At 35.2% G+C, this 22,220-nt stretch overlaps 1 protein-coding gene across 1 annotated transcript; it reads left to right on the top strand.

The window, feature by feature from the left end:
- Positions 1-635: 635 nt before the first annotated feature.
- Positions 636-21,299, top strand: LOC145269049 (developmentally-regulated GTP-binding protein 1-like; the record flags this gene model as incomplete). Its single annotated transcript, XM_080124651.1, has 7 exons — positions 636-762; positions 3,017-3,186; positions 4,448-4,633; positions 6,673-6,785; positions 8,523-8,645; positions 16,656-16,789; positions 21,190-21,299. Coding segments are annotated over 6 exons (819 nt in total), but the record flags the coding sequence as incomplete, so codon positions are not given.
- Between the last annotated feature and the right edge of the window lie 921 nt (positions 21,300-22,220).

Raw genomic sequence — 22,220 nt, forward strand, 5'->3', positions numbered from 1 at the left:
TATAATAATATAAGACTCTTCTTTTGAAATCATGACTCTATAATAATATATGTCTCTATAATAATATATGACACTATAATAATATAAGACTCTTCTTTTGAAATCATGACTCTATAATAATATATGTCTCTATAATAATATATGACACTATACTAATATAAGACTCTTCTTTTGAAATCATGACTCTATAATAATATATGACTCTATAATAATATATGACACTATAATAATATAAGACTCTTCTTTTGAAATCATGACTCTATTATAATATATGACTCTATAATAATATATGACACTATAATAATATAACTCTTCTTTTGAAATCATGACTCTATTATAATATATGACTCTATAATAATATATGACACTATAATAATATAAGACTCTTCTTTTGAAATCATGACTCTATAATAATATATGACTCTATAATAATATATGACACTATAATAATATAAGGCTCTTCTTTTGAAATCATGACTCTATAATAATATATGACTCTATAATAATATATGACACTATAATAATATAAGACTCTTCTTTTGAAATCATGACTCTATAATATATGAAATCTGGACAAATTAAAATATATTTAAGCGTATTTTACGACCGGGCAAAGTCTCTCCTCCAAGTAATATATAATTGTTCACTTTTATTCTTTGCTGGATTTACCGTTTATTTTCTCTCCATTTCAGCTTCTTGATTTGCCTGGTATTATTGAAGGAGCCAAAGACGGTAAAGGTCGGGGTAAACAGGTCATTGCTGGTAAGTCCCTTTAATTTATATTACTTGTATTGATCGGACTATTGTTCTCATCCTGAGTGTTATTTGTGCAGCGTTCCTGTCGGATTGGCCTTCGACCGTCTTCGGGCATGCTGGTTGTTGTTTGGAAAAGAAAAGAGAAAAGTTACTCCGTATATGCTTTTCGTATGCTGTGAGTTAGTCTCTATTTTATGGTTATAGTTTCGAATTTGTGTAAAAATTGGTTGACAAAGGGAAGGCAACTCTAGTCAAACTCAATAGGGGATTATCTCTCCTCCATCACCAAATTTTTAAGGGTGTACAATGTTTGCTCTTTTTCTATAATTAGAGGCTCCCAAATGTTATTAAAATCTAAGCATAGTCTTCTTAGTAATTTTTTCTTTTTTTTTTTTTCGAAACAACAACCAACATGAAGATGGTCAAAGAACGTTACACAATAAAAACTCAAGATGAGAACAATAATCCAATCAATATAAACAATCGTCCCTTTTATTGGTCCCCGCAATAACTACGCCTTGGAATTTTTTGAAATTTTGCACAAACATTAAACATGACATGAATAAAAAAGTAACAGAACAGATTTTTGGGGAAAACTCCGGTTGCTCCCCTCCCTAGGGGAGCCTTTCGGGTCAAAATGGCTAAAATTGACACTTTTGTGCTTATTATTATTGCCTTTGATTTTTATAAAACTTTCTTAAAAGTTGTAACGAACTGATTTCTGTATAATTTTGTTTGTCTGTACTTCGCAATAACTCTTGGATGTGACCCAGGGGCTCTTTTAGGGCTAATAAAAACAGTCCACTTTTGGGACTATTTTACCATATTTGTCCAAAATTTTCTGTGTATGCCTACTTAGCAGTTTTGCATGGTGCTGAACTCAAATTTAAATATGTTATGGTCTTGGGGACTTTTGGGGCTAAATGGGGGAGGGGCAAGTGATGGACTTGGTCATTTCTTTTTTTTTGCATGGTGCAGAACTCAAATTTACATTTGTTGAAGCCTAAAACTTCACAGTTCATTTTCACTAGGATTTGACGTTCCCTGGAGACTTTTGGGGCAAAATGGGGGAGAGGGGGCAAATGCTGAACTTAGTCATTTTTTATGCCTCGTTCACTGTGCATTCACGGGGGACCATGCATGCTTCACTTGTTTTTTTTTAAGCTTTTGGAGTTAACGTTTGAGTTTGTGTAGCTAATACCATGCATTATATAAAGGACGTTGCGAGCTTGTCTCTGTTCTATCCTTATTTTCATTGCAAGTGCTCGACTGAACTCCAATCTATGGCTCCCTCCTCCCCGCCTTGCCAAACTTTCACAAAAAAAACACTTGACTAGCTTCAACCACTATATACGATTTCCCCCACTCTCTATCTGTGCCTAAATCTAAATGCAGATTCCATGAACAAAGCTTCTTTCCCAGAATTGCCTGTCCCTTAGTTTATTTTTTAATTTTAACTAGCATTTCAGCCCAGCGTTGCCCGGGTGTTTCGAGGTGTATGTTGAGCAAAAAAAGAAAAAATGGTCAATTTTTGTTAACTTTGACCCCTTAAAATTTATTGTTTTGAGCTCAAATCAAGTTATTAAGTTAGATCCATGTCGAAGGAACCTATATCTAAAATTTCAAGTGTTTAGACCCAAAATTGCCAGAGGAGTTTAGTAGAGATCTCAAAGGTCAAATTGTTGAACTTTGATCCCTTAACAGCCAAATTTCTGTCCGAAAACTGATCATAAAGATTTTCCCAAATCTCAGTACCCTGTATATCAAATTTCGAGTCTGTAGACTTAAAATTGACAGAGTTATTGCATAGGGAAATGTACACAGACAGACAGACACACAGACACGTTCACTTTTATAGATATACAGATCAGTTCATATGCATGTCACGTTGGTAATGTGGTAACATCACCAGCTTTGAATGCTACAGTTTTGCTTTTGGTTTCAATTCTAGCTGATGGCACCCAAATATTTTTTCTTTACTTTTGAAATCACGACTCTATAAAAATATATACAAAATCTGGACAAATTAAAATATCATATTTAAGCGTATTTTACGACAGGGCAAAAGCTGGGCGTACACCCAACCCCCACCCCGGTAAAAATAAAAAAAGTGAGACCAGGTTTCATTGGATAAAGAAAATAAAAGTTTGTGTATATTTGTCTTAGCCATATTTGAAGACCAGGTACTCTCATGGCTATTCTGATAATGCGGTTTAAATTTTGTTTTTGATGGGTATTATTCGGTTTATCTGCTTTTCAGTTGCTCGTACGTGCAGTCTTATCTTTATCGTGCTCGATGTCTTGAAGCCGTTGCAGCATAAAAAACTTATAGAATATGAATTGGAAGGATTTGGTATCCGACTCAACAAAACACCACCAAACATTCACTTCCGACGGAAAGATAAAGGAGGAATTAATCTCACTTCAACGGTAAGAACCTTTCATTATTACTTGTCCGTCTGTTGGCTATCACTAAGAGTCGTAAGAACCAGCTTATAGCTAGACAAGGGTTTCTTGTGAAAGTTTGGCTAGGGAGGGGGATCATAGATTGAAGCTCAGGCGAGCACTTGCCATGAAAATAATGATAGAGTAGGAACAGACTCACAACGTACAGGGAAGAAAAGACTGCTGTTTTACAATTTGTCATTCGAAATCTAGTAGGTGATGCCCTTTTCACGCCGCTTTTTTACAATTTGTCATTGTTCTGAGGGAGACAACTCTCTTTTACAAAGAGATTCGTTCATTTTTTTCATCTCATTATCTAGGACGCTAATAATGCTCGCAGTATTTTTTACAGAAACATACTTTTATGTTTTTCGTTCCTTTTCTTGGCGGAAGGGTATTTAATTATAGAACTTGTATAGATTTTTAGTCAGGTGCTTCTGCAGTTTAATTAACCGTTTTTCTGTAAGTAACGCGCCGACATTAACTGAGCAGAAAAACCGTTTCGTATTTCATAAAGATTCTGTTTACATTATGGAGGGGGGGGGGGTGAAGTGTTGTGGTGCCCCCCTCTCTCCAAGTATGTTTTTTGTAAACTGCTTGTGAAAACTTATTGACAGAATTATTAGCGTTCTAAATTACGGGATGAAAAAAAATGAATGAATCTCTTAGTAGAACAGAGTTGTCTCCCTCAGAACAATGACAAATTGTAAAAAAGCGTTGAAAAAAGGGCATTTCTTGTGTTGATCGTATTTTGCATGGAAAAAGTTTCTTTGCTTTGATTTGTTTTTGTTTTCCTTTTTTTTTGTTTCCCTTTTTTTTCCTTTATTTCCCCCTTTTTTTCCTTTATTTCTCCTTTTTATTATTTTTCCTTTTTTTTCTTTATTTTTCCTTTTTTTTCCTTTTTTTTTCCTTTCCCCTCTTTTCCTTTTTTTGCCCCTTTTTCCTTTATTTTTCCTTTTTTTGCTTTATTTTTCCTTTTTACCTTTTTTATTCTGTTTTCCTTTTTCCTTTATTTTTTTTCCTTTTTTTATCCTTTTTTTCCTATTTTCTTTCTTTTCTGTTTTTCTTTCTTTTCCGTTTTTCTTTCTTTTCTTTTCAGTTTTTTCTTTTGTCTTTTCTGTTTTTTTTTCTTTTCCGCTTTCTTTTCTTTTTTTTTTCTTTTTCCCCATTTTTTTTTTTCCTTAATTTTTCCTTCTTTTAATTGCTCGTTTCAACCTGATCATTTCCGTTTTCATCTTCTTTCCAGACGTCCCAATCTGAATTGGATTTGGATACTGTGAAGACGATCCTAGGAGAATACCGCATCCACAATGCAGATATTGTCTTGCGCTACGATGCCACTGCCGAAGACCTTATTGATGTTGTGGAAGGAAACAGAGTTTACATTCCTTGCATCTACATTCTCAACAAAATTGATCAGATTTCAGTCGAGGTAACATTATCGGCCATCTTTTAAAAAAATTTTTTGTTCGTTTATTTTTAAATTTTTTTTGTTCTTTATTTTTTTGTTTTTGTTTCTTTATTTTTATTTTTTTTGTTCCTTTATTTTTAAAAAGAAAAAGGAACACAGTTCGATTACTACTTAAACTGAACTTTATTCGAGATCAAATTTGAACGTTATCTATGTAAAATTAAGTAATTTTGTATTAGTGTTATCAACTTTGTTAGATTAAAATAAAAATTTGTCGCAGCTTTCTTCTTTTAATGTTTTGATTTAAAAAAAAAAAAATATTGTGTCCTAAATTATGAGATGAAAAAAAAATGGACAAATCTTTTAGTAAACGAGAGTTGTCTCCCTCTTCACAGTGACAAATTGTACCTATTTACAATGCCTCCCCACGGGACAGTGTTAGCACCAGGGTCGTTTTTTTAACGTCGCCAAGTCCGTTCGTCGCTGTGTCTGTGTGTGTACCTATTTACTATGCCTCCCCACGGGACAGAGTTAGACACCAGGGTCGTTTTTTTAACGTGGAGAAAAGGTACAAAAATAAAAACTGTCTCAGTCGTGAAGGACTTCTCCTCCACCGAAAGAGAACAAGAAATGGAAGTGCAGCATCTGAAGAACAGATACTACACTTTGAGGTATATATTTGCTCCCCCACTGAGCAAATTAGGCACGAGGCCGATTTTTAAAGTGAGGAGTGTAGGGGAAATGGCGACCAAGTCCCCGGGGAGTAGGGGAGCTGGATAGTGACAATTGGTATGAAGGGTTGCCCCTACATTGACCAAGGTCTTATATGTGGGATTGAAGTAGAGACTAAAACAGCACCTTGACCAGGTTCAACGTTGCTTACAGGAACCGATGTGTGAACGTGATTATGACGTAATTTTTGGATATATTACAATTTTCAGCATAACAATTACGTATGTCATAATTGTTTTTGCTTTAAAAAAAAATCAATCTGTCGGCAAGAAATGACCAGGAAGGTTCATGTGTTGTTTTAGGTATACAGATTATTTAGTGTTCTAAATTATTTAAATAATTATTTAAATGATATAAATACATAGCGCAAAATGACCGGTGCTTGACAGCCGACAAATCGATTTTTTAAATATATCGTTTTAAGCAAAGACAATATTACATACTTAATTGTTATGTCTAAAATAGTAATATATCCAAAAATTATGAAAATTTATGTAGTAGAACAACTGCTATTGTGTTTTTAGTAAAAAAATAAATAGTCTATCGCTATAGGTAACAAATATTGCAGATACACCGTACTTGGCCTTCAAGACAAGATCACAGTGTAGTATCTGTTCGTGGGGAGGCACTGTAAATAGGAACGAATATTGCAGCCATAACACAAATAATCTAAAATATTCCTTTCGGAGTTATGTCCCCTGCATTTAGATGCTTTTTATTTATTTGCTTCCCCACTGAGAAAATTAGGCACGAGGCGTTTTTTTTAATGTGGGGAGGAAAAACCAGCTCCCCCAAGGGGGCACTCTGGAAGGATCCAAAATTAGCAATTGTCTGATATGAAGGGTTGCCCCCCACATTGACCAAAACTGATTACTTCCTTTTCCGCTCCTGGCCTGAAGACCAAGAACAGCCTCTGTGCCTTATGCTTACAATCTACTCAATAAAGTCTAAGAAAAATGCAATTTTACCCCATTTTCCGTATAAATTACTTTTAATTATAAATATACTTATACTCTGATTTTTCGTAATTTTTGGATATATTACTATTTTCAGCATGGCAATGAAGTATGTCGAAAACGATATAAAAAAAATTGTTCTGTCGGCTGTACAAGCACCAAATGACCTTCAAGGTTTATGTGCTATAAATCCCTAAAATCCCAATAAAGTTTTTTTTTTTTTTTTCATAGACGTCACCACTTATCAAGGCCGATAGGCCACTCAAGGATAAGGGTTAAAGAGTGTAGAGTAGTCAAAAGGACAATATAGTTGTATGATTGTTGTTATAGTTGTGCCCCTTAATTGTTTCGTTTCATTTCATCTGTTGCCAGGAACTGGATATTATTTACCGGATCCCACATTGTGTTCCGCTGTCCGCTCATCATAAATGGAACTTTGATGACCTTTTGGAAAAACTTTGGGATTATTTGCAGCTCGTTAGGATGTAAGTAATTTCTTTTATATAAACTAACGTGAATACCCGGCATTGCCCAGGTGTTTGGAGGTGTAAAAGAAAAAAAAAGTTTTGAGAGGCAGGTAGGCTCGAACCTTGAGGCGAATAGCCTGATAACTTACTGCGACGCTACGAGGGAAGCGGCAATGAGAATGGTTGAAATTAAACGATTAAAAATTTAAGTGACAGGTGTGTGAATTTAATGAGGTCAAACATCACGCCATACGGGAATGAAATCCCGCACTTAACTTTGGCTGCAAGCCAGTTTCCCCGAGATGTTGGGGAAAACCAGCTCCCCATAAAAAAGGGGAGTGTCCAAATGAATAGCAATTGCCTGATATGACGGGTTTTGCCCGCATTGATCAAAGCTCGAGTGCCAGGGAGATTCGTTTGTATACAGATTCAGTTTCCCTCATATACGGAAAAGCTAAACAAACACGTGGAGAATAAGAAATACCGTGAAAATAGTGTGCAAAAGTCACTCAAATAAAAGATAGACGCAACCTTGTTTCGTAAATCGTAGATATTATAATCTAGGGAGTATATATAAAAAGTTCATTCATTTGCTTGCACTTTTCTCAATTTGTTTTAAGCGTGAAACGTAAATTGTGCTGATTCAGTTGAAACGAAAACCAATATGACGCCAGGATGTTGTTGCTTTTAGAATCTCGTTAATTGGTCAAAAACTGCCCCCAAAAATTGATACTGGCAGAAATCCACCAAATAAATGTCACAGTGACATTGTAACATTTATTCAGGGGATATGTCAGCTTTTTTTTTTTTTCCTTTTGCTTGTTTTTTTTTTTTATCGGTTTTTGGACAAATTAACAGGACACCAAAGAACATCCTGTCGCTATGTTGGTTTCTTTTCAACTGAAGCGCTCAGCACAACTTACGTTTCACACTTAAAACAAATTTTAAAATCAGTTAAAACGCCAAAAACTAATCTTGAGTAACTTATCTTGCCTTTGGTAACATTTATTTGTTGCATATTTGTTTGTTTACCACTTTTTCGTACCTCTGTCTTGTTGTAAAACAAAGCTTAAATTTCAAAACAATTTGCCCAATCGTAAAATACACTTAAGTATGATATTTTATTTGGTCCAGATTTCATATTATTATAGAGTTGTGATTTCAAAAGTAAAAAAAAAATGTATTTGAGTGTCATCAGAGAGAAGAACGCTCGCAAGCTAATCCTCCAGGTGAAAATAGAACAGCCTGCCCCCACTGAGAAAGGCGGTTCAAAGCCAGGATGGGCCATGTTGGCCACCTTCGCATATAATCAGAACATCAGAGAGAATTATGCAAGTGGATTTTAAAGCAACTTTTATTTGTTATATATTTGATTTTTTTACCACTGCTTCAAATTGTTGTCGATTGTAAATTGAATTTTGTTCTGAAAACTGTTTGTCTAGAGAAAGCCTTGAAAAACTTTGTAAACGGACTTTGAAAACCTGTATAAACTCCAGCACTATTTTACCGCTTTATTAGACACTTATGTTCGTCCAAAAAATAAACCCCAAAGTTTGTTTTGAAAACTTGAATTTTGTGAGGAGAAAGCCTTGAGGAACTTTGAAAAGCCTTGAAAATGGACATTGCAAATCTGTACGAACCATATTATAGCATCTCATAATAATTTCTTCGATTCTTCTTTTTACATAACAGAACATTTTTTTTTATCTTCCAACTTCAATTTCTTGTCATAATTTTTATTGTTTAAATTTCTAGTTACACAAAACCAAAGGGTCAACTACCAGATTACAGCGCGCCCGTCGTACTGAAAGAAGGCCATAGCAGCGTTGAGGACTTTTGCGATAAAATACATCGGAATATTATGCGTGAATTCAAGCAGTAAGTGTTACTCTTTTATTTGGTTATGTTTCATTTTCAGACTTGACAAAATTTTTAAGTTCTTGTGCAAAATTTTCCCCTATGTTAAAAGACAAAAAATACAGAAAAATTCTTATGATGTGATGCATCCGTGATGGAACAAAAAGATCATGTTCCAAAAATCATGTAAATTGGTTTAATGGTTTTATTTTTATAAAAAAAATAATTTTTTAAGCAATTAATGGTGAATTTTAGGCATTACAAAACTGATCTCACGAGTTTGAATTATTGTGGAGTTATCTACCCTTGTTTCTTCAAGTTGGCGATGCGAGACAATTCCTTTTTTTTTTTTTTCTTTTTGTTTGCTCATAAAATTTGTTTAATCTTAATTAAAAGAAAAACGACTTAATCAATTCGTCCGAAGGGTTGAGCTTCAAAACGATACCAATCTCGTGAAAGTCCATCACCTCTGTTGAAAGTTTTAGGTAGACATGATGATAGCAACGTCTTGTCAGACGAGTGCCACTCCCTCAGACACTTAAAGTCAATGAGCCCAAAAATGACTTTTTCTTTTAGTCCTACTAATGAATTCATACGCTCAAGCAAGCATGACACCGAAGACGGTCATTGAGATCAATTATTACACGCTTCCAGAATTTCAAGCCTCCATGCATCACAATTTTTCCATTGCCACAGGACCACTTTTATAGACAAATGCCTGAGGGAGTATCCATACACAGATGATGTTACAGAGTCTTAGCTTTGTACGACAGCAAAGTCTCTCTCTCGGTTCAAAATGTTGAGATCCAGCAAAAAGCAAGAGCAAGATAGCCAGCAACAAGTTAAACTGCAGACCAGCTTAATGTGGGTACTGGTCTCCCGCTTTATGGTCTTTTAAATCAGGGATTTGCTTCTCCTAGAAAGGTTACCTTCACCACGGTTTACAGGAGTCCTCTCCACCCCAACACACACATACACACAAACACACACCAAAGGGCGAATGAACCCTTTTTCGGGGTCAACGGCCAACTAGCACCGTGTGTGTGTGTTTAGGTAGACATACAAACATACATACATACATTTAAACAGACAGATGAGATTTATATTATAGATTGTCATTGTTTTTGACAGAATGCTATGATTATCGGTGACTAAACCAGGTTCAATTAACAGGATGAAAAACAAAATGACTATCTAACTTTTATATATAAAAGCGAAAATGTGTGTGTGTACGCAAAAGTTTTTTCGCTGGGATTCCAGGTGGGAGGGGGGTTACTATTTCTTATAACTTTTTATATGCTATCTAGATCATAATATGTAACGCTTACGAAATGACGTAGTAAAAGTCTTTTATTTCAACGACTTTTATCTTACAACAAAATTTGAGATGTGAATTCGTTTTTTCTCTACTGCTCCTCCTGCTTCTCCTCCTGCTGCTGCTGCTGCTATGGCATGAGATTTGACCTAGAAAACCACCTGGGTTTATAAACACTTATTTTCGACTCATCTAAAGTTAGTCTTTGCTGTGTCGTTATGTCATCAGGCTATTAACCTCAAGGCTTTGGGTTCGAGCCTACCTTCATCCTAAAACGTTTTTTTGTTTTTGTTCGTTTTTTAAATATTTAAACAGAGTTATTACTTCGCTTGTTCTAAAAACCTGGGCAACGCCCAGTACCCTTGCTAGTCTAACTATAAAATATCCACATACTTGAAGGCAGAAATTGGTCATTTCTTTGAAGTTGTCTATCAAGATGTCTGCAATGCTACACTAAGCATGTTAATAAAAAAAAAATTTAATTAGGTAGTTTTTTTTTGTTTTTTTTTACAGCAGAAAAACAATTTATGACACCGAGCAAAAGGTAGCCATGTTTCGATTTTGAGACCTCGAGGAAGGAAGAGAAACTATTATTTAACATGGGGAGAGGGGAGGTGTTCGCACTTTATACTGAGTTATCTTCTCGTATCCCTCCCTCCCTCCGTCTACATGTTTAAATTCAAACATGGCTACCTTCAGCTCATTGTCATAAAAAATTGTTTTTTCGCTGTCCCAAAAAATACCTGTTCAAATTAAGTGGAATTTATTTTCAGAGAACTCAATTCCATAACGAGTACGTACAATATAACATTTTTTTAAAATATTTCCATTTTTAATGTCTTCATTAAAACTGTACACGTACCAAATTTTCAAATCTTAACCAGGTTTGCGTCCATCTGAGCAAAGGATGCACTATCTACTTTTAGCATCAAACATTTTTTTTTTTTATAACAACAACAATGCAACGGCTGTTATAGTTTTTCTTTTTTATATAAAAAAATATTTTCTTATTTTATTTTATTTTTTACAATTTTAAGTGATTAATGGCAAATCGTAGCCATTACAAGGCTTATTTTGATCTCTCAAATTTCAAATTATCTCCCTTTATTTTTTAAAGATGGTAGAGCGCCACACTTCATTCTCACATCCTCATAAAATGTTGTTTTCTTAGTTAAAACTAATACTATTTGATCAGTTTATGTGACTTTTGGAATATGACATTTTTCATTCTGTCATGGGTACATACATTATACAGATTTTTGTTTTTGACCCCCACCCCCACCCCATATAAGATGAAGTCTTTATTTGATTTTGTATTTAATTTTATAATACGAACTGTTCACTTATTACAAGTTGGGTTGGTTTTAGCATCCAACTTCTATCTTGAACAATTTGATAAATTTCTTACCAAGAGTTACTTCCCTTGCATCACCACCTTTCTTTTATATCTACAAACTTGGCCTTTTGGCCAAGATCAAAGTGTAGTATCTGTTCTTCAGATGCGGCACTTCCATTTCTCGTTCTCTTTCAGAGGGAGAGAAATCCTTCACGACTGAGACAAGTTTTATTTTTGTACCTTTTCTCCACGTTAAAAAACGACCCTGGTGTCTAACTCTGTCCGGTGGGGAGGCATTGTAAATAGGTACAACTAAACATGTCAAACTACCTTTCTTTTACACTACAAACTATGTTTAGTAATTTGTGTTTTAGTTATGTTTTATTTGATTGTGTATTTGTTTTTCATCCTCCAACAAAGAAATTGGACCTAGTAATTATTCCCGTTCGTCCGTTCACACTTTTCTCAATAACCACACCATGGATTTTTTTTTTTTTTTTTTTTTCTAAATTTTGCACAAACATTAGTCATGGTGAAAGTAAATTTTTGCCGGAATGGATTTTCTGGTATAACTCTCGTTGCCCTTCAAGCAGCCATTAAAGGGGTAAAATTGGCCCCAAATCGTCATCTGTTCATTTGTTCGCACTTTTTTCAATCACTACACCTTGGTTTTGTTTTTTTGTTTTATTTTTTCTTTTTGAAATTTTGCTCAAACATTAGTTATGATGAAAATCAATTTTTTGCCAGAATGGCTTTTCCGGAATAACTCTGGTTATTCTTCCAGGGTCCATTATAGGGGTAAAAATTGCTCCCGAATCGTTCCATCTGTTAATTTTTTTTTTTGCACTTTTCTCAATGACCACACACTTTTTTTTTTTTTTTTTTAAATTTTGCTCAAACATTAGTCATGGTGAAAGTAAATTTTTCACTTGTGGAGAGGGACCTTGTATGCTTGGCTTGGTTCTACTACGGACTAAACACTAGTCACTTACTACAAGTTAGGTTGGTTTTAGCGTCTGATTCCTATTTGGAACAACTTTATAAATTTCTTGCTGATCGAGAGTTACTTCCCTTGCATCAAAAACTTTCTTTACAATATCCCCCCACACACACACACACACACACACTATAAATTATGTTTAGTTCTCCCCCACTGCAAGAACTCCGACACCAGGGTCAGAAAGTGTGATTGATAAGTCAGTGCCCCTGCAAAAAGTGCCTAGCAACCCCGTTGGCATTCCTTTGTAAGGGTGCCTAAGAAAGATGAAGCCTGGACCTCCTAGAACTGCACAGAACTAAACTCCCACCACAAAATCAACAGGGACCCGATCATTACAGGAATGGTTTGCCATCATCAAAGTGTGACATAGTGTAGTCCAGTTACCTGTGGCCCTGTCGGTAGGACATTAGAATACGCCGACTGCCCCCCTGCAGAGGGTAAAAGTCCCTCAATGGGGGTCCTTAAACTATATCCAGTGGTGAGGCCCCAGCTTATGGGCTTTGGGGAGTGTGGAGCCACCCTTTAATTACCATTGCTCCCAGATCCACTCTGACCCGGAGTGGTAGTACCTGTTATGGGTTAAATAGAAATCGACGTGAAAACAACAAATATATTCTATTAAAAAAATTTTTCTTCAAAATCTTTGGATTCGGCATTAAATAACCCGAAAAGGGTTGATATGCCGTAAAACAAAAACAACCAACCAACCAGTTACCTGTTGTTCTGCATGTGGTGCAACTAATCCTTGTTATAATAGAACCCAAGAATACCCAACTCAACCGAGTGTTTGATTTTGTTGAGTTTCTTAGTTGGTTAGTGTAGCGAAATTCTAACATTGAAATATTGAATTTCAAACGAAACCAATGGTATCTACTGAATTGTCACGTCACAGTAATGAACATATCCAAAAATTATGAAAAACGATAAGGTAGAAAATTAATTATTAAAGAAAACAGTTTTCGATGACAATTAGCGAAAATTAAGTTTTCATAAATTATTACCGACATGAGAATTCAGTAGATACCATTGGTTTCAATTAAAATTCAATATTTCAAATTTTCAAACTTCACTACACTAACAAAGAAGAAGCAAGATATGTCCGTATTCTGTGTGAGACAATGCTGACAAAGAATATAAACTTCATGAATGTACACTGTGTAGTTTCTGATTTAAAGATGGGACGCACACACACACACACAAACAACTGCCTTTTTTTGTCTTCTTCGTTATTTTAGCGAAATTTGAAATATCGAATTTCAAGCGAAAGCAATGATATCTACTGAATTGTCGTGTCACGGTAATGAAAATATCCCAAAATTACATGGTCCTGGATATGACCTTAAACTATATCTGATGGTGAGGCCCCAGCTTGTGGGTTTTGGAGCGTGTGGAGCCACTCTTTAATTGCCATCACTTCCAGGTCCACTCTGACCCAGAGTGGTAGTACCTGTTAGGGTCCCAACTATGGGTTAAATAGAAACCGACTTGAAAAACAAAAAAAGCAAATATATTCTATTAAAAAAAAATTTTCTTCAAAATCATTGGATTTGGCATTAAATGACCTGAAAAGGGGTTGATATGCCGTAAAACAAAAACAACCAACAAACCAAAATTACGAAACGATAATCTATATATATAAAAGCGAAAATGTATGTGTGTATGTATGTACGCTTTTCCTCGATGTCCGCAAAAGGCTTCTTTCAGAGAAGCGCTCATTTCGCAACTTCTTAAAACTTTTTATATCATCTATAAATTGTAATATCTCAGAGTTACCCATGGAGCTCGCCTGTCTATTTAATTTTATTGACTTTCAAACGTTAATTATTCCACATTTCCCGCATCGGCACGCGTTACATTCGGTATAAAAAAAAGCGAAACTTGACTCTAATCACAGGCCGAAAGCCAGTTGTCTCAAGAGAACTAAGTAACGTTTGTTCAATGTCGACTTCGTCATATCAGACTGTAGCTTTCATTTCGCTCCTCCTAATAAACAGGGAGCGGGTTTTTAAAAACAAATAAACCGATTTATTCACCTCATTCAAAACTGTCCCGCACAAAACTCTAACTGCTGAATACCTATCGCCATCACGTCAATCAAAAACGCGCACCTGTTTTTTTTAAAACACTTTTCCAACTGTGCGTCGTGAAGGCTTCGTTTATTTTTCACATTTTCTGGGTTTTTTCACATACCCCGAAAAACACCCGGGCAACGCCGGGTACCCCTCACTAGTAATTAATGAAAACAGCTTTTGAAGACGATTAGGGGAAATTAAGTTTTGCTAAATTGGCCCAGATTTTCAGAAAAATATTTACCTCCCCTTTGTTAAAATTAAAACTCGCATCCCCCCTCCCTTTTTTTTTTTTTTTTTTTTTTTTTTTGCAAAACTCAATTTTCGAAACCTATTTTCATTAATAATTAATATTCTACCCTATCGTTTTTCATAATTTTTGGATATGCTCATTACTGGGACATGACAATTAAGTAGATACCATTGGTTTCGTTTGAAATTCAATATTTCGAATTTTCTTGGCCAAGATCAAAGTGTAGTATCTGTTCTTCTGATGATGCGCTTCCATTTCTTGTTCTCTTTCGGTGGAGGAGCAGTCCTTCACGACTGAGACAATTTTTTTATTTTTGTACCTTTTCTCCACATTAAAAAACGACCCTGGTGTCTAACTCTTTCCCGTTGGGAGGCATTGTGAATAGGTACATTAACAGGGAAGAAACAAGGTATGTTCGTATTCGTTGTGAGAAAATGCCGAAAAAGAATATGAACTTTGTGAATGTGCACTGTGTAGTTTCTGACTTTCTGATCGAACACGCACACACACAACTGCCCCCCTTTTTTTTTACTTGGGAGTCACCATTTATCAAGGTCCAATGGCCATTCGAGGATAAGGATTAATGAATGTAAGGTGGTAGCTTAGTAATGTTTTTTTTTCTTTTTTTTCTGCAAAACTTTGTTTTCGCTAATTGTCTTCAAAAACAGTTTTCATTAATAATTAATTTTCTATCTCATCGTTTTTTTTTAAGTTTTGGATATGTTCATTACTGTGACATGACAACTTCATGCCTACTGAATAACTTTAGTCAAACATACAACAGTTATCCCCCTTTGATTGAACTTTCAATGCATGTGTCATATATATATATATATATATATATATATATATATATATATATATATATATATATATAGATGTAATTTTGACCAAGAAAGTCATCCAAAATTATGTTTGGTTTAAAAATGGATGGCCTCATTTCTGGTTTCGTATTCTTGGGGTTGTTTACTGTTTTTTTTTGTTTTTTGATATGTGAAAATAATTGGGTAACTTTAGCGAAACATACGACAAAGTTCTCCCCCTTTGATCCAACTTTCAATGCACATGTCATATACAGTTTTCATATGCAACAAATTAACACTTTTCTCAGAAATAAATATTGGATGGTTGCCGAGAAAAATCTTTGATGTATGTTTCCGTGATAGAACAAAAAGATCATATTCCAAAAGTCACATAAATCAGGTAGTTTTATTTTCAGAAAGAAAATCATTTTTAGATAATTTGAAACGATTAATACTAAATTTTAGACTAATCTCACAAGTTTAAATTATTGTGGAGTTATCTTATGTTTCTTCAAGATGGCGATGTAGAAACTGTCCCTTTTTGCTTACTCATGAAATTTGATTTTTTTTTTTTTAGTTAAAAATAAAACGATTATTACATACTTACGTGTCATGGTGAATTTAGAATAAATTTTTAAAAATTACGACACATGATTCGTTAGAAGTTTTGCTAGATGTAATTTTGACAAAAAAGTCATCCAAAATTATGTTTGGTTTTAAAATGGATGACCTTTAATTTATCAATTTAAGTCAAAGGTTATCCCCCTTGTTTTTGATACTGAATTGGTTGCACAACTCTTTCACGTAAAAACAGACGATAAAACGGAATAAATTCTCTTTTTAATTTTAATTTTTTTCTACTGGATCATTTTCTTTTGTTTGTAATTTATACTAATTTTTCCATGACATGCAAGTATGTAATGTTTTCACCTGAAATGCGTTTGTTTAAAAAAACAAAATAAACAACCATCAAAATCTTTTCTCCTTTATTTCTTCATTATTTCAATCGGATAGGACTGAACTATCCAGAGTTGACATTTTTTTTTAAGCAAAGACTGATTTTTGCTGAATCACCAGAGATTTGTCCTACATTTTGTCATTTCATAACCCTAACCATCAGTTGGGAAATTAGTGAGGTCATGGCCCCGTTGGGAAATCAATCTCACTTTCAGCCTTCTTTGTTGTTGGCTACTGACATCCCTGATAACCGTATCTTTGATCTTTTTTTTTTCTTTCTTTTTTTTTTTTTTTTCAGTGCTTTGGTTTGGGGTAGCTCAGTAAAGCATCAACCCCAGAAGGTCGGAAAAGACCATGTCCTTTGTGATGAAGACGTTGTTCAGATCGTCAAGAAGTGAGGGTTATACGAACCTTTAAACTTCCATGCAAATTGTAAGTAACAATTATTTATTAATTTATTTATTGCGGACTATTATCCTCATCTTTCTTAGTTGTTGTTTCGCGACAAGATAGGAACTCCGAATCTCCTAACTGCATTCTCGGCAATTACTGCCTTCCATAGTTGTTGCGTCTCACCACGTTTTGGCCAAGTAAGCCTCTGGCCAGCCTTGGGTAGGATTGAAACCGCTATCTTCAGACAAAACCGTAGAGATTCAACGTCTCTATCCACTGCGCCACGGGCCCCGGATAGAGACGTTGAATACCTCCTTGGACTTTTAAGAACGTGTTGAGATGACAATAACTATGGATGGCAGTAGTTGCTGAGAATGCAGTTAGGAGATTCAGATTTTTTTTTTTGTTTAAATTTTTTTGGGTTTTTTTTTTACCCCAGGCACAGCACAGTGCCACTTTAATGTGGTATTTAGGACATAATTGCAGGGATACTATGTAGGGAGTTGAGCAGCAAGATGTCTGTTCATATTGAACTTGAGACGACGACAACTATGGAAGTTACAAAACTCAGCATTCCTATACCATTGTGGTTAACCACATGAAGAAGGCCAGAGGATAAGTTGGTCGAAACGTGGTGAAACAAGAGCAACAATGAAGATGAGGATAATAGTCTGCAAACAAATAAATAAACAAATAAACAAATAAATAAAGAAACAAATAAATAAATAAATAAATAAACAAATAAATAAATAAACAAATAAACAAATAAATAAAGAAACAAATAAATAAAATACCTCACAGAAAGTGAAATAATAATCTTGAAATATTTTCAGAAGGACTTTTGCCATTTTCATTTTTTTTCTTTTTCTTTTACAAACAAATAAGATGCTTATTTTTTTTTGGGGGGGGGGGATTAAACACAGGAATGAATAACTATCATGTGAGAGATAGACCGGTTTGGTTTGAATAAAGAAATGTCTTCAGTAAACATGTTACAGAAAAAAGGGCTGTCCCTTTCCATGTAAATAAGAACATTAGATAAGTGAAAAAGTGAAAGTGTCTGTGTGTCTACATTTCCCTATGCAATAACTCTGTCAATTTTAAGTCTACAGACTCGAAATTTGATATACACGGTACTGAGATTTGGGAAAATCGACGTGATCGGTTTTCGACCAAAAATTTGGCAATTAAGGGGTCAAAGCTCAACGATTTGACCTTTGAGAACTCTGCCAAACTCCTCCGACAATTTTGGGTTTAAACACTTGAAATTTTAGATATAGGTCTCTTTGACATGGATCTAACTTAATAACTTGATTTGAACACAAAACAATAAATGTTAAGAGGTCATAATAGGGGTCAAAGTTAAAAAAAATTGACCGCTTTTTTTTTCTTTTTGCTCAACATACACCTCCAAATACCCGGGCAATGCCGGGCACCCATGCTAGTAAGAAATATAAGGACTGTGCATCTAAATGCCTCTCTTCCTCTCCCTTATCACTATCGTTATATCCGTTATATGTATTCGCCCAATATGAACTCCTTGCCATCTGTATATATAAAAGCGAAAATGTATGTTGGCTTTTTGTGTATGTCCAAGAAAGGCTTTTTCAGAGAAGCGGTCAGTTGGTTCACAACTTTTTAAAAATTTTTATATCACATGTAAATCGTAATATCTCACAGTTAACAACGGAGCTTGCCTGTCTATTTAATTTGTTCGACTTCGGGAAGATAAATATTCAACAGTTTTCGCTCGCCGCATGTAGGTTAGGCCTTTTCCTATAATGTTTCCCCCCTTCCCTCCAACATCTTGGGGAAAAAAAAAGCATTCCCGCACTAAATGAAATGCTACCCCACAGTCAAAAGTTAACCTCATTAAGTCATTAAAATGTGCACCGGCCAATTTAAGTAATTAAATAAATTCAAACGTGTTTCCGTTAGCATCTCGCGGTGGCGCAATGGTTAACGTCGCACGGTTTTTTTTCTCACACTTTAATTTCCAACTTTGCCTCAAGGGTTCGGGTTCGATCCTCATACTTACCTACCAAAACATTTTTTTTTATTATTTTACCCCCCCCCCCCTCTACCTACCAAAACATTTTTTTTATTATTTTACCCCCCCCCCCCCCCGAGAGTTTCCACACACACCTCCAAACACCTGGGCAATGCGTGGTACCCCTCGCTAGTCCCTGAATAATGAACCTCCTGCTACACAGCAAACGCTAAGATTTGAAATTTATTAAAAAAAAGAAAAAAACTACAAAACAGAAAAGAAGATGCTAAATATGTTTTATGGCGCCAGGGTTTGCACAGACTCGAAAAAAGAGAAAGGACGGTGGAGAAGTGGTCAAAAGTCAAGGACTTGACCAATTTGAGAATTTCAGGCGCTGTATGTAGGAAGACGTCGACACCCTCCTGCAAAAGTTGCAAAAACCTAACATCATCATCGGGGATATACACACGACTGGGAATCGCTTGTGAATTTCATAATCGCATCAAACTTGCTTTAGAGGAAGCCAGTTAAACCTGAATAGGGTTATTGTCGTTTCTAACACACACACACATACTATTGATATTTGGGTAAGTTTATTAAAGAGAACAGCTGAACAGAAACTTGTTTACATTAGACTTGAAAACGACCATGTTATAGTTAGCTGGAAAGCGGTCCGTGTTCCATAGATGGTTAGTTTTAGGAAAGAAGTTTTGCTCATGGAATACTTTTAAGCCCAGATAGATTATAAGGGAAATTATTGGCAGTTGTTGTAGCCAGACGAGTGTTTGCTGCGAATGTTTCATTGTTTTTTGTTTTTTTTTGGTCCGCCGACAAAATGGGTGGGGGAGGGCTGTAAATTCACCCTTGTCTATGCGTCTGTTCGTTGTCCACACTTTTCTCAATAACTGCACCTTGGAATTTTTTGAAATTTTGCACAAACATTGAACATGATATGAGTAAAAATGTAACAGAACGGATTTTCCGGGAAAACTCTGGTTGCCCCCCCCCCCTTCCAGGGGTTCCTTTCGGGTTAAAATGGCTAAAATTGAGACTTTTGTGCTTATTAAAAAAAAAAAAAATGATGCCTTGGATTTTTATAAAACTTTCTGAAAAGTTGTAACTAACTGATTTCTATATAATTTTGTTTGTCTATACTTTGCGATAACTCTTGGGTGTGCCCCAGGGGCTCTTTTAGGGCTAATAAAAACAATCCATTTTTGGGACTATTTTACCATATTTGTCCAAAATTTCCTGTGTATGTCTATTTAGTAGTTTTGCATGGTGCTGAACTCAAATTTAAATATGTTAAGGTCTTGGGGACTTTTGGGGCTAAATGTGGGGGGGGTGGGGTGGAGATAAATGATGGACTTAGTCATTTTTTTTTTTTTTCGCATGGTACAGAACTCAAATTTACATATGTTAAGGCTTAAAACTGCACCGTTCATTTTCACAAGGATTTGACAACCCCTGGGGACTCTTGGAGCTAAATGGGGTGGGGGGAGTGGCGGACCATGCATACTTGTTTTATAGTTCTTTAAATGAAAATAATTTTTAAAATATCTAAACAGTTTTACCATCGTATATAGCAATAATTTAAATAAACATAATTATTTAAAAACAAAAAAGTAATAAAAAAATTTTTTGCTTTCATAACTCAATGTTTGAAAGTTAAGCTACCATGTAATGCTCAATTACCGGTTGTTCAGTTTTTATATAGATGTTGAATATTAAACATTAAACAACCAGGGTTTTGCTACTGAGCAAATTAGGCAGGAGGCCGTTTTTTAATGTGGAGATAGGGGGAAGGGGGAGGGAAAGGGGGATCCAGCTCCTGAGAGGTGGGAGCTGGATTAGAAACTGTTGGTATGAAGGGTTGCCCCTTCAGTGACCAAGGTCAGATATGTGGGGTTACCCCCACATATGATCTTTGCTAGTCATAGCTGGTCTGTGCTAGTCATAGCTTTGCAGCATCTGCCGGAACAGATACTACACTTTGAAGTATTTAAATGATTCTCTATTATTTGACACCATTGTGTCCGAGATGGGAAGATTTGTTGAGGACACAATATAACATGCATGATAATATTGTGTCCGAGATGGGTATATTTGCTGATGATACAACACTTTATAATATGCAGGAAGAACAGATGTACATAAATTTAAAACGTAACGATTCTGCCATTGTTTTAGATTTATGTACATCTGTTCTGACAATGACCTCCAGACCGTAATGGAATGGGGTCGCAAATGGATGGTAACATTTAATGCTAGTAAAACTAAGCTGCTTTCTTTTAACAATTAAAAGACGTCTCTCCAATCACCGATATCCATGATAGTAGCCCCTTAGGTCCAAGTGGCGATATGCCTTGTTATAGATGAGCATGAGTTAAAAAAAAAAAAAAAAGGTTAATCAAGACTTTAAGTGTTTTTCTTTTCTTCTCTTTTTCAGATTGTGATAGCTTCTGGCCTGCCCTTTACGGTCTCTGCTGAATCAGTTCGGACTTAAGAAAAAATAAAATAGAACGAAATAAAATTAAAAAAAAAGAAAGAAAGGATTCCCTCAACTTCCAGTTACCACGTCCCTTTCCCTCCTCCTTCTGACACTCGCAATTCCTTATCCACCAAAAATGAACATGGGAAAATGATGAAGTAAAAAAAAAAATGAATAAACAAATAAAAAATGAAAACACAGTACACTAAAAAAAGATTTTAAAAACGCAGTAACCCTAATCCTAATCCCCCCCTCCTTTTTTTTTTATATATATCTTTTAAGAAACCCCTCACGGTACCCTTATATCCCCCCCCCCCCGTTCCAAGAAAATCAAACAAAACAAAAACAATGATATAAGGAGTTGTCACTCTCCCTCCATCCTCCCATGATAAAAATGATGAAATTTGAGTTTCTCGTGACGTCAGGAGACGTGAAAAAGAAGTGATTTGTTATTATTTCTTTTTTTTATTTTTATTTTTTTTTTCTGGTTGTTGCAGGAGATTTTTAATAAAAATACACCAAATCTTGTTCTTTAAAAAAAAAAAAAATGGTTAAATTTCTTTCTTGTGCCCATATTTCTTTAACATGTTATTATGTTCCGTTTTTTTCTGGTTGCTTTGTCATCATATTCAGTGTAATGTTTGGTTTAAAAATTGATTTCGAAACTGACCTATCTCTGGTCAGGTCTTTATTTATCCCTCTTTCTCTCAAGTCCACTCTTATTTTATGTTTTCCTTGGTTTTTCTTTTGTGAACTGAACATGTTACCTCAACTGCTCGACATCAATGAACCCAGGAACTCTCGTCCGTTCTTTCAACGTGGACAAACCATCTCTCTATGTTGTCGAGATTTAATTTTCTTACTGAGGTCGTCGGATCTAAAGGACTCAGATTACACATCGGATCATTCTCATCTCAGCTCCGTATTAACATAATGATAAAAGAACTATCATGACGTTGCATGTGAAACGGAAACCCCAGTAATTAAAA

The sequence above is a fragment of the Euprymna scolopes genome, chromosome 45 (assembly GCF_053919585.1).
Source record: "Euprymna scolopes isolate OS-2025 chromosome 45, ASM5391958v1, whole genome shotgun sequence".
NCBI lineage: Eukaryota > Metazoa > Mollusca > Cephalopoda > Sepiida > Sepiolidae > Euprymna > Euprymna scolopes.